This window comes from Malaya genurostris, chromosome 2, assembly GCF_030247185.1.
Source record: "Malaya genurostris strain Urasoe2022 chromosome 2, Malgen_1.1, whole genome shotgun sequence".
Classification (NCBI taxonomy): Eukaryota; Metazoa; Arthropoda; class Insecta; order Diptera; family Culicidae; genus Malaya; species Malaya genurostris.
The window spans coordinates 111452990-111470046 of record NC_080571.1 but is presented as its reverse complement, the minus strand read 5'-3'; the positions used below and the strand labels follow the sequence as shown (position 1 = coordinate 111470046).

Sequence of the window (17057 nt, the reverse complement as noted above, 5' to 3'; positions counted from 1 at the left end):
AACTAATTGATATTCGGAAGTGTTAAGGAACATGTCAGTTGTTTTCGTATTCACGACATCCAGTTATGTCTCTGACATTACCCACCCGCCTTTTTTCCAAAATTCAAATCTTCATAGAGAATTGTTAATAAATTTGTAGGTTGAATGATTGTTTGGTTGAATGAACCGAATGTCATAATGCCGATATCCAGCTTTTGGTTGCGGAAGTACCAACAATAGTAATCAAATGTAATAGGGTAACAGATATTTAGACCACTTCATATATTTTAGCCCACCTAACAAACTTTATGGATTTAATCGATGTTAAGTAGCCCATGTTACATCAACTTGAAACTAATGACATTAAATTACCTATTGTGAAAGGGTTTTTCGAAGATCTTACAACAATTGATGGATATTTTTACAAGGTGGGCCGAAATAAGATCAATCGTAAAGTGGGCCAAAATACTTATGTTACCTTAAAATTTAACTCACTTCACTTTCTCACATATGATTGAATAGATTTTCACTAAGTGAAATGTAGTTTATCAATGTAGCAGTATTTTGCAAAAGAAATCTTCAAAACTATTTTCTAAACATTTTTAAATATACTACAATTTGGGTAATTTCTGCTGTAATATACAGGAGAAAATGAAAAAAATGAGAAAGGCATCATTACACCATTAGGTGGATTAAAACAGGTTTTTATCATTTATTTTACCCCAGCTTTAAGCATTTTTGAAACCTACAAAATGCAAAGTTTTGTGTTGCCGCCTATTGCTTTGTGGCAGCGGAAGTCGGGGTGGTTATGTATTATTGAACTACAATTCTACAAACTGCTCTAGCTAAACAAATAATGGATGTTATTCGCACCCTGCATAAGGAGTGTATCGATAAGTAGTTAGCAACATTCAAACAGTTATTACTCTGAAATGGCTAAATTTTTTTGCGGCGTGTTTTGCGGTGACATGTTTGTTTACATGTCAATAACAGCTGCGCAATCGATTGGTTTCGGTACGGTTTATCGTTTCAATGATGAGTCGAATTGATCCGTAAAAGCAAAAGAAAATTTTGCACACTTGGTGCTCAAAAAGTGGTGTCTCGTACAACGAAATTGCAAAACGGGTTAAAGTGCACCACACCAGTGTCAAAAATATTATCGAGAAGTTCGGTAAGACCCTTTCCATGAAGGCATTGCCCCGATCCGGTAGGAAAACGGGTCCCAGCCAGCCCGGCCGAGTCTTAAAAGTGGTTGAGTACATCAGGAAAAACCCATCGGCGCCGACGCGGGATTTGGAAAAGCAGTTCAACACCAACACCAGAAACAGAAGGTGCCGAAAAAGTCCCTGGTACAGCAAGTTCAGGCCAAAACAAGAGCGCGAAAACTGTATAACCGGATTCTACAGAATAAAGACGGATACATCGTGATCGACGACAAAACCTACGCCAAGGAAGACTCTCGAGCGCTGCCCGGACCGCAATATTATACGAAATCGGTGTACCAGGACCAGGACGACGCTGACACCACGGTGGCGATGGAAAAGTTTGAGCAGAAGGTGTTGGTCTGGCAAGCAATTTGTACCTGTGGTTTGCGGTCGTCGGTTTTCTTCACGAAGGGCACAATTAACGCCAAGGTGTACGGGGAAGAATGTTTGAAGAAGAGAATGCTGCCACTGTACAGAAAGCATAAGGCTCCTCCTCGCTTCTGGCCGGATTTGGCTTCAGCCCACTACGCCAACTCCGTTCTACAGTGGTTGTCAAAATATAATGTACAATTCGTGGAAAAGGACATCAACCCACCGAACTGCCTGGATCTTCGGCCAATTGAAAGGTATTGGGCAACTCGAATCTCCGTTGTATCACGAAATTTGCTGATGAAAATCCACCTTTGGTGTCGCTCACGGAAGCAATTAATGGTTTACAAAACGAAATTTCATCATTATCGAGACCTCCATTGACTCCCACAACGTTCAATAAGCGCTGGCCATTCATTGAGGGTCGCCGTCCAGCCAAAAGACCTCGTGGACCAGATTTGGAACAAAAAGCTCCCGAATGCCAGTCTGGATCGAAGCAGATTGGAGAGAACGTTGTTTGTGTTTCAGTTTGTGAACAACCACCTGACAAGTTTTGGCTATATTTGTCACGTATAAGACCAGATGTCACCAATGATGAGATTACTGCTATGGTACGAGCTAATCTTGAAATGAACGAAGACCCAGTAGTCATAAATCTGGTCGCTAAAGGTAACGATGTTAGCAAAATGACCTTTGTATCGTTTAAAGTTGGCCTCGATCCTGAATTACACGTTATTGCCTTGGACCCTTCAACTTGGCCCCAAGGAATTCTACAATTCGAGGAGAAATCAATTCAAAAATGTTGGAAACCTTCTGCTGTTCATCCATCTCCAACGCCTGTTTCTTCGCAAGGAGGAATAACTCAGCAATAATTCAACGCAGCATACTGGGACGCACCGTTGATGATATTGTGGAAGCCTCTGACCCCCCTGCCCAAGTCGTGCCATCGCTGCCAGCGTTCATCAGCCGTCCCGGTCCTGTGGGTTGGTGTGGTGAAGGGGGCTTCCAAACTACTCTTGGCAAGTATCCGTCAGTTCCCAGATTTTCGAACGCTGATTCGTCTTATCCCGTATTGCAGAATGATGAGGCTGACACCTGGGTATACTATCAAAATGTTCGAGGCTTGAGGACAAAAATTGACGATATTTTCTCAGCAACGAGTGACTGCAACTTCGATATTATCATTCTAACCGATTCTAAATATTTCCGGACTTTTGAAAACTCGAAACGCAAGTGCTCATCGATTCCTTCAAAAGTTTGTCTCGATTGTGTTGAATCCATGTCAACCTTGGACTCAAGTGATCTGTTTGCAAAGTTCTTTGCTTCTGTGTTTGCTGAAAATACTCCCTCCGGTATCGAAGCGGAGACCGCCGCGGTGGATGTTCCTTAGAATATAGCGCACATTGACACATTTTTGATTACTCCCGTTATGATTATTGCCGCAGCGAAAAAGTTAAAACGATCGTTTTCGCTCGGACCAGATGGTATTCCTTCTATGGTGTATAGTCATTGTGCTTCTGTTTTAGCTGGTTTCTTTTTGCATTTCAATGATGCTGTTTCGCTGCTCGGTGTTGGTTGCAGATTAGTATATGCCGATGATTTGAAATTGTATCTTGAAGTTCGTTCTATCGACGACTGCATCCGGCTTCAAAATCTTCTTGATACATTCGCCGCCTGGTGTCATAGAAACTGGCTTATTGTCAGCATTGCAAAATACCAGGTCATAACGTTCCACTGAATACTGAATCCAATTCGATTCGACTATGGAATTGATGACAAAAACTCCACAGAGTTGATCATGTTAATGATCTTGGTGTTTTGTTAGATGCTAAGCTTACCTTCAATCTACATCGTTCATCTATAATTTCAAAGGCAACACGGCAATTAGGTTTCATTGCGAAGATCGGGCGGGACTTCAAAGATTCGCATTGCTTGAAAGCGTTATATTGCTTCTTGGTTCGTCCTATTCTGGAAAATGCTAGCCTAATTTGGAATCCGTATCAGCTGGTTTGGAACTTACGGATTGAACGCGTACAGAAAAGATTTGTTCGTCTTGCTCTAAGAAACCTTCCTTGGAGGAATCCGCTTGAGCTCCCACCGTATCCCGATCGCTGTCGACTGATCGGACTCGACTCATTAGAAAGACGCAGAAAAATTCAGCAAGCTGTTTTCGTGGCAAAACTGATTAACGGTGATATCGACTCTTCGAAGATTCTGTCTCTACTTGATTTTCGTGCTTCACAACGATCACTGCGCTCCTCCAGTTTACTGCAGCCGAGATTTCATCGGGTATTACTAACCGATAGCATCTTGTTTGAGGACGTTTGGCACTGTTGAACATCTTTTCGATTTTGGTGAACCAACTCACAAATTTTCGCAGAAAATACCAAATTCTACATTTTTATGACTTGACTGATACATATTCGATAATACCATTTTATTGTCAAGCGGCACTTTCGGAAGAAAGGTACAGTGTCACTTATACCGTCATGTCTCCGGAACTGAGACTGTCTACCACTTGATTTTCGAACTTGATTCACAATCCAATAGTAGAATTCAAATTGAACTGTAGCCAATTCAGCCTTCTCCGAGAAAATTAAGCATAGAGAATAAATCTTTAATAATTTATGGTAGTTGCAACATACCTATTTTAAGTTTGATTTTCCGTTTCGTCTCGTTCGAGATGTCAGTTTAGACATTACACTTCGGTGTAATAGCAAGCAGTGTTTCGCAACTAGCATTAACTTTACGTCTGTCTTACATAAACTGCTACGCACTGAGTCTAAGACGAAATGTAAAATTAAAATTAAAATAATTTATCCTCTAAATTCCATTTCTGTGGGCGTACAGATATGGTTCCGATTTATTCGGTTACACTCTTCACAGTTACGGATAAAGGTTTGTATGAAGAAAATTGTAAGTCATTTGAATTTCGGTAAGTTTGAACACCAAGGGGGTAAAAATTTATGCGGACTACCAAGGGTATCGTGAAAAGTGGGAACGCTAATTTTGACTAACTATATTTCAGTCATTTTTGGCCGATTCGATAACTTTTTTACCATTTGAAAGATAAATTCATTCGTAATAAAATACATTTGAAACGATGGAAAACCGAATATTCTACTCAAAGTTATTATAAAAAGTTCCAACTAAAGTCTGTTGAAAAAATTATAAATTATCAAAAACTTCGTATTTTCGACATATCTTCAAATTCAAAGCGACGACCTACGCATTTTTATATACTAATAGATTGCATTTAATACCAGCTATATGTTTTAGAAGAAATCAATTTCAACTTTATTGAAAATGTCTCAAAAAATTCGATATTTTCACAGAAATTTTCGAATATTAGAAGTATTCGAAGAATGCTAAATACAGCTAAGCATGAATTAAAATTTGAATTTGATATCAGCTATGATGTACGGGAACAAATAGTTTCAAATTTACTAAAGAAAATAAAACAAATAGATATTTCACAGAAATTAAGTTAGTATGGCTACCATTGTACGAAGTTACATTGCAACTATAAGAGAAAAATCGAAGATTTTTACAGAATGTTCACGAACCATGAAACACAATTAAAAACACGACAGCCATAATAAAAGAACGAGGTGGAAAGTGTGAAAAGTTACAAAAAAAAATGCCGAATTACAACGGGAAATCGAACAGTCAGAAGCTCTGACGACTTCCACTGCTGCACATTGGAAACGCAAATTGCTGTTAAAAAGAGTACTTCCAATGAAGTTCATTTACACCATTCTGCTGCACATTCCATTCCAACAGGATTAGCAGCCTTTGGTGTGGTTTAGCGGTGTGCGACTGTTCTTCGGCACAATTCTGCTGCTCGCTTCATTCCAAAAGCGTGAGGTCTTTAATAAAAGTATTCGGAATAAAAGTATTAAATTTATGCCATGAGTATTTTGTTTCTGAATCGTTAACTCTCAGTTACATGGCCATTTGGAAACACTAGTACAATGGATTGCTCTGATATTTCACTTTAGAATGGAACTGCTAATGCAAAATCTCCAAAATAAATGATCAAAAACGGTTCGAGAGTGGTTCAAATCGACATTCCATTTTTATTTGGTTGCTGGTACCATAAATCAGAAGTGATACCAAGCATACCCCGCTTCCCCTATCCCTATTATTACTGCACTCAAAATAATAATCATATTATAGTTACGTGAAAAGTTATGTGAATATTTTCCACCCTACTTTTCACGTAGGTTTTAATGGACTGGTATTTAAAAGCTGTTTAATGCATAATCCAGTAAAAGTTACGTGTTTCATAGGTAAAATGTAATGTATGTTCATATCACATTTATCTATCAGTTCATATCAAATTTAGATACCAGAAAATTACTATATATATATATATATATATATATATATATATATATATATATATATATATATATATATATATATATATATATATATATATATATATATATATATATATATGAAGTCGAAAGGTAGATTCCAGATTTTGATATAAATCTATGAAATGAAAAATGCCATGAAATATAAAACATTTATTTCAGAAAATTGTCATATAATTCCAATGGCTTAAAAAGCAACTAATAACGTCGTGGTATCTCAAATCGACAAGCCTCCAAAAATCGTTTTTGTTGTCACTGCCATCAAACCGAAGCCGAAGTCGAGATCCAAGAACTCCCACAACACTACCGATGCAGGTTGAAGTCGCATTACATGGTTCCAGTGTCTCTAGTTTCATACCGACGGCCTGTTTGAAGCATTCGGCAGGAGCGGGTAAACTTCCGGACTCACGCAGGCACTCGGTCCAGTTGAACACATGGAAACTTTCATACTGGAATGGTCCGGTCGATGGAGTAAAAAATTGTAATTAAATAACTTTTCTCGCAAATATTTACACTACTTACACTTCGAGGGCCACTGCTCGCCATTTTCAAAATCGAGTTTTTCACACTGGAAATTCACGTAGATTGTTTGACGTTTGGTCAATTCACGTAAACCTTATGTGATGACTGTATTAATGTTAGGGGATGTTCGTATAACATTCATTTTCGTCACGTAAAATATTCAATTTGACATTTGAAACCATTCTACGTGATTTTTCAAGTGAATCGAACGTGAATTTTTATTTGAGTGTGTACCTTCGGATGATTCATCCGAAACGGACTTCCCCAAAGATAGGTTTGCTGGGATGGGAGGTGCAACAGGACTGGTAATCTTAGGCGTTTCTGAATATGTATACGCATTTCTCCAAAGATAGCTTTCTTTTCCTTCTTGGACAATATGTATGAAGGGCATAATGAGAGGTAATGGGGATTTTCTCCTCCGTGTAAACATTTTTCAATGTCTATACTGCATTTATCGTCTGAATAGGGTACTTTTCAATTCATACATTTAGGCCTATTACGACAGTAAGTAGCTGGGATGCTGAACTAATCATTGGATGAACCATGTTGGCGAAATGAAAATCGTTATAATGCCTACCATTTGAGCTATATAATCAACGAAGTAGTGATGTTGAAATGCGGATTCGTTTAGAATATAATAAAAAGGAAATTAATACATATAATTTCTGGATTCAGGACTAACAATTTATCAGAATCTGAATCTGGAATATTCTCATCTTAAAACACGCAACAGATGAGAAACTTTCTATTTCATCATACATGTAGATATTTTCGCACCTAGAAACCCAGTTTTAGTATTGTCTATCCAGACCTAGTCTTCTTCCCCACTTCACACTGTCTGTATAATTCTCACTTCCCGCTTCAAATGGGTCTTGTATGCGTTGTATGTTTACCGGTGCGGGTTCAGGATGGGGTTTTTTGTTTGGTTTAGTTATTCTCGATCGTCCACTTCAATTCAGTCATCCAGTAACTCTCGTTCGGTTCTGTATCAGCGTAGATACAAAGGTTTTAAGAAAACGCGAAGCCGGAAAATAATTTTATTTGTTAGTTGTATCTATATAGGTCGAATTTAGCTTGCGTCAGTTATTCAAAGCACAAAAGTATGATCAATTTGTCGAACAAGTGTATTTGCTGTATCGCAATACTTGTAGTTTGTTATTTCGGTATCAGATCAGCGGAAGTTATTAGAGTTTTGGATAACACACATACCTATCAGAATCACTTTGAAGGTTTGCCGGACGACGGAGGAGGAAAAAAACTGAAGGTTCTTTCAAGGAAAAGACGCTTCATAACATTTCCCGAAGGAAGCTCATTTCAAGTTGGTTAGTGTAATTATTGTTCGGTTCAAAATCGGGTTCGGAACTGCGGTTTTTTGAGTGGTTTATATTCTACTTCGCGTGTAAAATATTGCATCATTTTAAATCTGCTGATTGTTGCAAAAACAAATGATATATGTAAGAAGCTGCTTAACAATTCTAATGAAAACAAGTTATGGAGATTCCAGCAGCCAAAGTTATCACAACAAGTTGAACTCAAAGCTGAGGCAAAACTTGTTGGTATCAATCTAATTAAACCTTTAACCCAAAACTCATCACTCTTCTCTAGTCACTCTTCACTCTTCGCTCTTCACTCTTCACTCTTCACTCTTCACTCTTCACTCTTCACTCTTCACTCTTCACTCTTCACTCTTCACTCTTCACTCTTCACTCTTCACTCTTCACTCTTCACTCTTCACTCTTCACTCTTCACTCTTCACTCTTCACTCTTCACTCTTCACTCTTCACTCTTCACTCTTCACTCTTCACTCTTCACTCTTCACTCTTCACTCTTCACTCTTCACTCTTCACTCTTCACTCTTCACTCTTCACTCTTCACTCTTCACTCTTCAGTCTTCACTCTTCACTCTTCACTCTTCACTCTTCACTCTTCACTCTTCACTCTTCACTCTTCACTCTTCACTCTTCACTCTTCACTCTTCACTCTTCACTCTTCACTCTTCACTCTTCACTCTTCACTCTTCACTATTCACTCTTTACTCTTTACTATTCACTCTTTACTATTTACTCTTCACATTTCAATCTTCATTCTGCACTCTTCACTCTTCACTCTTCACTCTTCACTCTTCACTCTTTACTTCACTATTTCACTCTTTACTATTTCACTCTTCGTTCTTCACTAGTTACTCCTAACTTTTCGTTCTTCGCTTTTCATTTTTTTCTTTCTATTTAATTTATCATATTTCACTTTTCATATTTCCCTTTGCAATCCTCACTTTTCACTCCTCACTTGACGTTTCAGTCTCGTAACTAATCACTCTGTTCTTCTCACTCGAGTCTCTTTTGTCACTCTTCACTTATGATTCCTCAATATTCACCTCTGCAGTTCGCAAGGTATTCACTATTAAGGACAATTACCTTAAATTATTTTGTTGTAATTCATTGCTTCTCAATCGTCGATTTCCACTACTCAGTTTATACTATTCGTTTTTCATTCTTTCTCGTTCACGCGACATTTTTCGCTTTGCATTATGTAATCTTCATTCACCAATAACCATTTTTACTTCTTACTGTTCATCCTACAACCTTCTAAATAGAAGAACACCCCAAGTAGCAATTAAAACTTGTTAAAATTGGCATGTTTCACAATTGCTACAGAACGGTTATTCATGTCAGATATGTTTGACAAATGATTTTACATGTTTTTGTAACAAATGTGAAAATCATTCATATTACTGCTTGTGAAACCGAGTCAAAAACCTAAACGGATTAAGTTCCACATCGGTTTATTTAACTGATTCTATAATAAGTTTATTTGAGCAGTTTCATTTTCGGTTTCTGCTTAACAAATATTACTGCTATGAAACATATCAAACAAGAAACTTGTTGCACATCATACAAGCAAACTGCGCTTTTTCAATCGCACAATCGTTGCGAGAAGAGTGAGGAAAAACAATGCTAGAACAATGTTTGCTACTAGCGACACGTCACATTAATGGATTTAAATTGTCAGAATATTTTTATAATGTTCCAATGACTCATTTCTTGGGCTGACATCGTTGATTACTTTCGAACATTTTGCATGTTCAGGTTACTTTCCAAAAGATATAAACAATTCGGTTACTACCTGATCAACGCACGCGTCTTTTTTTCGATTATAGAGGTTTTAGCCTTGAGGTCATTCACTTCTTGGGAGTAGAAAAACCTTCTGACCCTATGTGCGGGGTTGGGAATCGAACCCAGATGGGCTGCGTGAAAGGCATCGACTTACCCATCACACTATACCCGTCCCCCTCATGCGTCTTTTAATTTAGAATCAGCCACCATTACAAATCTACTTAAAGTAAATATTGTGTTTACGTTTCGTCTTCGAATAAATGCATAACCTAAGAATAATGTGAATAGTGTAATTTTTCTGCAGTATGATCAGTATTGGGCAAGACTCTAGTTAGTCATATTACAACCAGAGCTGTAAATTGTCAGTCATGTCAAATGACCTTGACAGACTGACTAAAATCATCGACAACTGAATTCGGTACGGTCAAAGTGTCTGTCAAATGAGATACTCGATAGTTCAATGACCAAGTAGAAGTACACTCAGTCAAAGACAGGTGACGCATTTTGTTCCCTCTCTCATTCTCCTATTCCCTGTTGAAGTAAACAAATTTCATGAGAGTACTAACATAAATTGTTAAAGTTAATTGTTCTTTGTAAAAAGTCATCGGATTTCGGAGTTTATTGGTGTATATGAATTTAATTCAATGTTTATGCTGCTTGATTAATATTTAGTCACATCGTAATCAAGCAGTGACAGGAGAAATGAAGATAATATCAATCGCATCGGCAATCAATGAGCGTCCTGGTGAGTATAATATCAAGAGAATTTATGTTATGTGAAGTTATGGACTCGTTGGACACGAGTTTCCTGACAATGTCGTCATCGAATCATTTTATAAACGACTTTAACCATGGCAACCAGAGCATGGTTAAAATTAATTTGGCAACCATCATCATAACAAGTTTTGATAACCAGTGATTTAGCATATTTGGCAACGCTCTTCAATCAATACAATAGTTTACTTTTTGAAAGAACGAATCGAAACAAAGGCAAATGTTCAAAAATTCACCCTAAACGAGGAACAAATAGTTAATTTTTTTGTGAAATTTGGTAGCAAAACAATTCAAAAACTCAGTATGTCAAGACCACGTGGATAAATTGGACCCACCTGGAAGATGGGGCGTTTTTTCGGGCTTGGTTTGATATCTACTCGCAACCAATAGTAATAGCTGTTCAAGAAGCGGAAAATCTGTGCGAACCAATATTTACAAATTTACCAGCACACACTTTCAAACGATTGACGTTTGTTGTGACCGTTTGCTCGAAAGATTTTTTTTAACTCTGGGTCTTGTTATATTTTTTTACTTTGGAGAGAAGCGTTCGCATTGCTGTTCAGTGAAGGAAAAGAAGATAACGGTTCACTGTTCAAGCCCTCGTCCATTGGTTGGGAATATCAGTTTGTGAAGGAAACATTATTGTAGAATCGTGGCAGAAGTACCGTTGTCCTTGGGTGTACGTGACTTGCAGTCCAGTTTCTCGCAAGGATAAAAATGAACCGTTACAACGAAAACAGGAAAATAAAAAAAAACTCAATTCCTCAATTTCCTCAATTCCAGTATACGATCAAACAATTCCAATAGTCGGCAGCACGCTACTGTTCACGGTGGGCGTGACGGTTGCAGCGGCCTGGCAGCTTCCCAGTATAACGTACTTCGAAATACTCCACTTGCTACAGGATAAAATATCCGATGGATCACTTCTACGCCGTACGGATGAAAACACTAATGGAACCACGCTAGTTGATACAAATTCGAGTAGCTACGGCACGAACAGTTCTTACTATTCCAGCTACAGGCCAAATCAGAGCTCCTACCTTAATACGAGTAAGAAACCGAATATTCTCAGCTATTATTATGACAGCCCATCGCCGGCATCAGGCGTCTCAAACCGAATAAATTATTATACTAGTGGGGAAGAAAACATTGGCACAACAAAAGACAAGTACCAAAACAAGTGGCAGCCACTGGGCAGTAGTAGTAGTAATAGCTACAATAATTTCCCTCCCAACTTTGTGACGCCGTATAATGGGACTGGGAACAACTGGAGCAATTTGGCCAACAGGTAAGAAAGTTGAATATTTTTATTTATGACTTTACTAACTTTGTTTGGTAATCAGTAGCACGTGTGCTGTTTGTGTTACGACAGAATATTAGAAAAATCGGTTTTGTAAATCAGTCTAATATAAAATTCATTACATCAAGACGACTTTCCCACTTACCTGTAAATAGTTTCCAATGTCGAGAAAACATTTTTGATCAAAACTTTCCTCTGTTGATCAACGACAAACTTCTGCTTGTTCATAGGTATCTACAAGAGTGGGTCCGCCGGCACCCTCCCAATTTCCCGATGAACAGAAAGCGGTTCTATCCCGTGTTTGGCAAACGTAGCATTGACGAGCGCACTCACCCGGAAGATAAATTCTTTCTGGATCACCATCGTTCGACACGGCACAAGCTGTATCGAAAAATCGAAACATTTCTAGATGCGTAAGATAACCGTAGCATAGCAGGTGAATGTTAAACAATTTTCATCAACTGCAACTATTCCTCAGGAAAGGTAACCATGGCCATCACTGTGTGCTAAGGGCCCTGTGTGAAAGTGGACAAAAGCGGGACGCTACCGAGCCGGAATCATTTCTTCGGGAAATATTGAAGGCTGTTTTCAGGTTCTTAACTTTTTTCAATTGGTTAAGTTTTACATTACATAAAAAAAACGTTTTGCTTCTAGCTTGCCAACCACACACGAAGATCCGGTCGATTACACGCACCGAACGTACGACGAGGCTCATGCACATACCGGAAATTGCGCGGAACGGTATCCTTTCTGCAAAGACAGCATATGGTCAGAGGATTTCATATTCTGAGACCAAGTGGTAAAAAAATGATGCGCTTAGTAATCTAATTTAACCAAACCAAAAACTTTGTTAGTAGCGATTTTTAATAGGACTTGCACTGTTGCACTTGAGTGAAGATGTGAGCATCTATCATTCCGTTTGAAGGAACAAGTTCCTTACGATAGCTTCGTCTATAATTCGTATTTTACTATGAAGACCTTGAAGCTTATCAAGAAATATTTATTTTAAGTTTGAAAAGTTTAGAGATAAGGTTAGTTTAAGTGAGAAATAAAAAATAGGTCAATTTACTACTGATTAGAAATATCTGATTTTAATAAAACCGTAGAAAAGTAAAAGCAATACTATGGATATGAATTTTTTTTAACCTTTTGGCATTCGTGTGACCAAAAATCTGTAGGCATTTTATTGTTCTGCGTATTGCATTTAGTATCTTTATTTTTCGTTAGTGCATTAGTTTTTCTGTAGATATATTTTTCCTTTATCTTTGGTCGATATCTATATCGTTTCGATGCAGTTTATTAGAAATGGTGATGTTTCATAGTTTGATTTCAGGTGTAGGCTCCCGGCCGAGCGGTGGCGGGTGGCAGAATAACGAAGATGACGTTTCTTTTAGTTCTATACGGAGTAATACCACGAAATTCACCTTTTTTCTGAGTTTATAGTTTATCTTTTTATGCTTTTCACTTAACAGCTACTTATTCTCAATAGTGCAGGATTAGGCTGTTTTGGGAGTTCTTTCCCACAATCTAACAAAAGTCACTAACGATTGTTAATAAGGCTAACACTTCACGCAGTCTCACTAAGTTCGGCATATCATTAAGTTTACGCACATATGAACGTATGTCCTACTGCAGTACAATCTAGTGCATACTCCACTAGTTAGAAAATCTATTCACAACACTTCATGGTGATCTCAAACACTACACATGAATCTGTTAAATCTCTATTCATTACAGCAATTTTCACTTCTTTAGATGCCTTCCGAAAACATTATTTCTTGCTTGATTTTGAGGTCACTTGATACTTGACCCTCACAATGCACACTATGCATACTCCTACGGCTTACTGTATTACACTCCGAACTAGACTTAACTTTTCACTTAATTCTTCAGAAATTGAGTCTGGTCTGTGCTGAACCGAGCTGAACTCTAACTTTTCACTTAATTCTTCAGAAATTGAGTCTGGTCTGTGCTGAACCGAGCTGAACTCTAACTTTTCACTTAATTCTTCAGCAATTGCGTCTGGTCTGTGCTGAACCGAGCTGGGCTCTACTGAACTCAACTCTGATTTTTTTCCGACTAGTGGTTTTTATGTTCCTAACATTTCACTAGCTGTTCGGCCTAAACCCGAGACCATCGTGAACGTTACCGCGGTTGTCCGTGAAATTTCTTTGTTTACGCAGAGCACCTCAGTGTCGCGTAAACAAAAAACACCTCAGCAACCCCGAGCACATTCCAAGAGCGCGTAAACAAAAACTGCTGCGCCAATGCAAACCAGCAAATTTGCTAAGGACGCTGCACAGGAATATAAAATGGCGTAAGTAGTCATTTCACAGAAAAAGTAGGCTCTTATGAAACTCCAGATTGTTTGTGGTTGAATAATTTCTTCTATTATAGAATTTGTTCGCACGATGATGACTGAGAGAAAAGTCAGTGTGACACATGTTTCATTAGAAAAAAGAGCTTAACTATCATCATTAGCTGCATGTTCTGTAATACATATGAGGATGCAGACTTTTCATGGGGCTATTGTTCAAAATAGGATGTACGGAATCAAATTGCATCACAATGAAAAATTCACACATTTGTGGGAATCAAATCAATGATATTATTTATTATTTTGTCGTGAATACGACTTACTTTACTATGGGGTGCTTTTTAAAAATTTACCCTCTGAGAGAGTAGTAAGTTTTTGATCGTGAATATCTCTTGTTGTATCTAACGAATAAACATAATTTTTGCTACACGCCATCGGAAATATGATCACAGTTTTATAATAAAATTATCAGTTGTGTGACATAATCTCAAATAATTCAAAATTAAACTAGTATAAACGAGTATCAAAGAAGATAATCCTTAAGGCGCGTTTGCCTTGCTCGTATTTTTAAAGCTCATAGCTCAGTGATATGTAAAAGGATTTATATAATCTAACTACCAATAGAATCGAAATTTTTCAACTTAAACGTGTATAGCAAAAGCATTGAATTATTTCAATAGTACCCTATTGAAAACCCTGTCTCATTTGACCCATGTCAACACCAGCCAATCAGAACGCGTTCTGATTAAGAGAACGAAATATCTGCTGCTGTACAACAAATCGTTCGAGAAAAATGTTCCGAAAAGTGGTGAATATCTTAGTGAGTTCCTCAATTTGGTCCTTCTGAATGCTAGAAACGAATCCCTACAGCATATTGATAGTTTCTTTCTATTACGAAATGCAAATCTGAAATGACATAATCGACATAAAAATTCTGTATGCGGCTATTTTTATAGCCTTTAGGACCGCCCATTAGTGAAATTCACAGTAATCGAGATCAAGTGAAGCCTTCTTTGTTTTTGCGAAAAATGTCCCAGAGTTTAATGTCGTAGAGAATTACGCAATTTGACCCTTCTGAATGCTAGAAAGGAATCCCTATAGCATATTGATAGTTTCGTTCAATAAATTCGGCCTATTGTATCATTGATCAAACCAGCGAATTAATGTTTTCCTTATTGGAAGATTATAATCGGTTGTAAACGCTACACCTACACCAACCATATCATAATCGCACCCACGTACAACAGTTCAACCTGGAATTAGATGATGGAAGTCAGCGGCATCCATCGGAATTCGAATTCAACTCATCACTCTCCATCACAAACGCTTTCATAAAAGGTTCTTTTCAGAGCCACCATTATTTTATCATAAAGAACTATACTGGTTATTTCATAAAATTTGTGTTTCAGAATGTTAAATGTAAATAATCTATACTTTAGTTTAGGTGCATCGTTTCAAATTCTACATACAATTTCATACAATTGATCAACTAATTGATATTCGGAAGTGTTAAGGAACATGTCAGTTGTTTTCGTATTCACGACATCCAGTTTTGTCTCTGACATTACCCACCCACCTTTTTCATGTTCGTTTTATTCGATTTCAATTATATATCCAAGTGTACGAACCTTCCTCTTAACACTACTCATAAGACCTTGTACAAAGTTTGGACCAACATTCATTTGTTTTACGTAGAAATCCATACTTTTTTCCCATTCTACTTCCTAACAGTATTTCCGAAGTGCTTACTTCATGATAGTCCAGTCCTTCTCAATTGGCCAATGCGTTCGGGGGATTGAAGTCCCTCGGCACGAAGTTGACCTCATTAGCCTTGTAGCACTCCAAAACATCTTCCGTGTTTTTGACACGTTGCCAAATCCCACCAGAAAATCCTGGTACTGTTATGTGATCTTAGAAGGTCCCAAACATTGACATCTGCTTTCTAAAGTCTTCTGGCACATTAAACTTACAATAAAAAGAAAAAGATAGGAGTCTCGGAAGCTTTCGGAAGTCAGCTTTCACGTACGTTACGTAATGATGCAATGCGATTTTGCCAACATCTGGGTGTAGAGCTTCCATGCATCTGAGTCTTGAATCACCCGCTTGTGATCCATTTCACAACAAGATTTTACAACTCCTTGTTTCCTGTCGATGGCATGATGAGAGAGATCCGAATTTTCAAGGTACCTTATGATAAAAAAAGAACCGGAATTTTCATTTTAAAATTCCCGCGCTTGTCCAATCGGTAAACTTTTATTCTCTAAACGTTGGCAACACTTTTATACACATTCAGTCAAATTTTGACGCATATCGTACGATTAGTTTTTGTTTGGCGTCTTTACAAAGAAGTTGAAAAATTTTCGTGTGGCGATTTTTATAATGTATTTTTCAAATTTCCACCACTGATCGAACACGACTCCTAAGCATTTGTGGCATACTTTGAAGCCTGTAGTTTTTTCCCATGTTTGGATGTTGCTGAGCGCTTCGTGCCACTGCTTTTCAACGGATTCGGCATTTTCTCCACCGGCTATGAGCATGACATCGTCCGCGTATATCAAGCATGTTACACTTTGTTGGATGCAACTGACGATTGTGTCGATGGCTATAACTAAAAGTGTTACACTTCACACAGATCCCTGGCAAAGTCCGTTTTCCATTACTTTTTCACTGGACAATTTTCCATTCCCTATTACACGAAATGATATTTTCCGCAGCATGCTTTCTAAGTTCTGTAACATCAGTCCTCCTATTCCCAAAGTTGCAAGTCTTTTAAAAACTAATCTCCTCCAAGTTGTGTCGTAGGCTTTCTGGATGTCCAAGAATACCGCCTGTACACATTGTTTCCTGCTGAGAGGGGTTCTTATCGCATATTCAAACATTGCCAGGTGGTCGGCTGTTGTTCCTTGTTTGTAGTAGGCGCATTATTCGATTGTTAATCATCCTTTCATAGATTTTTGCTAAACAGCTCTTCAGAAAGAATGGCTTGTAATTTGATGGATTTGATGTTATATGCTTCTAAGAGTTGTTTTTGGCAATCTGATGGGAGTTTCGGGTTGAACTCTTTTCCAAGCACTGCATCGCTCGAGATTGCCTGGA

General features: G+C 37.9%; 1 protein-coding gene across 1 annotated transcript; it reads left to right on the top strand.

Moving 5' to 3' along the window:
• Positions 1-7494: 7494 nt before the first annotated feature.
• LOC131427100 (uncharacterized) lies at positions 7495-12695 on the top strand. Its single transcript, XM_058590023.1, has 5 exons — positions 7495-7779; positions 11128-11632; positions 11875-12057; positions 12123-12236; positions 12299-12695. The coding sequence occupies exons 1-5, from the start codon at positions 7560-7562 to the stop codon at positions 12432-12434; spliced, it is 1158 nt and encodes a 385-aa protein (XP_058446006.1). The 5' UTR covers positions 7495-7559; the 3' UTR covers positions 12435-12695.
• The last annotated feature ends 4362 nt before the right edge of the window (positions 12696-17057 follow it).

Bases quoted from the DNA above. Each gene is read 5' to 3' on its own strand.
- LOC131427100 (XM_058590023.1), top strand. From the start codon at position 7,560: ATGATCAATTTGTCGAACAAGTGTATTTGCTGTATCGCAATACTTGTA. The intron at 7,780-11,127 runs GTTAGTGTAATT...CCTCAATTCCAG, and splicing joins AGGAAGCTCATTTCAAGTTG to TATACGATCAAACAATTCCA. The intron at 12,058-12,122 runs GTAAGATAACCG...ACTATTCCTCAG, and splicing joins ATCGAAACATTTCTAGATGC to GAAAGGTAACCATGGCCATC.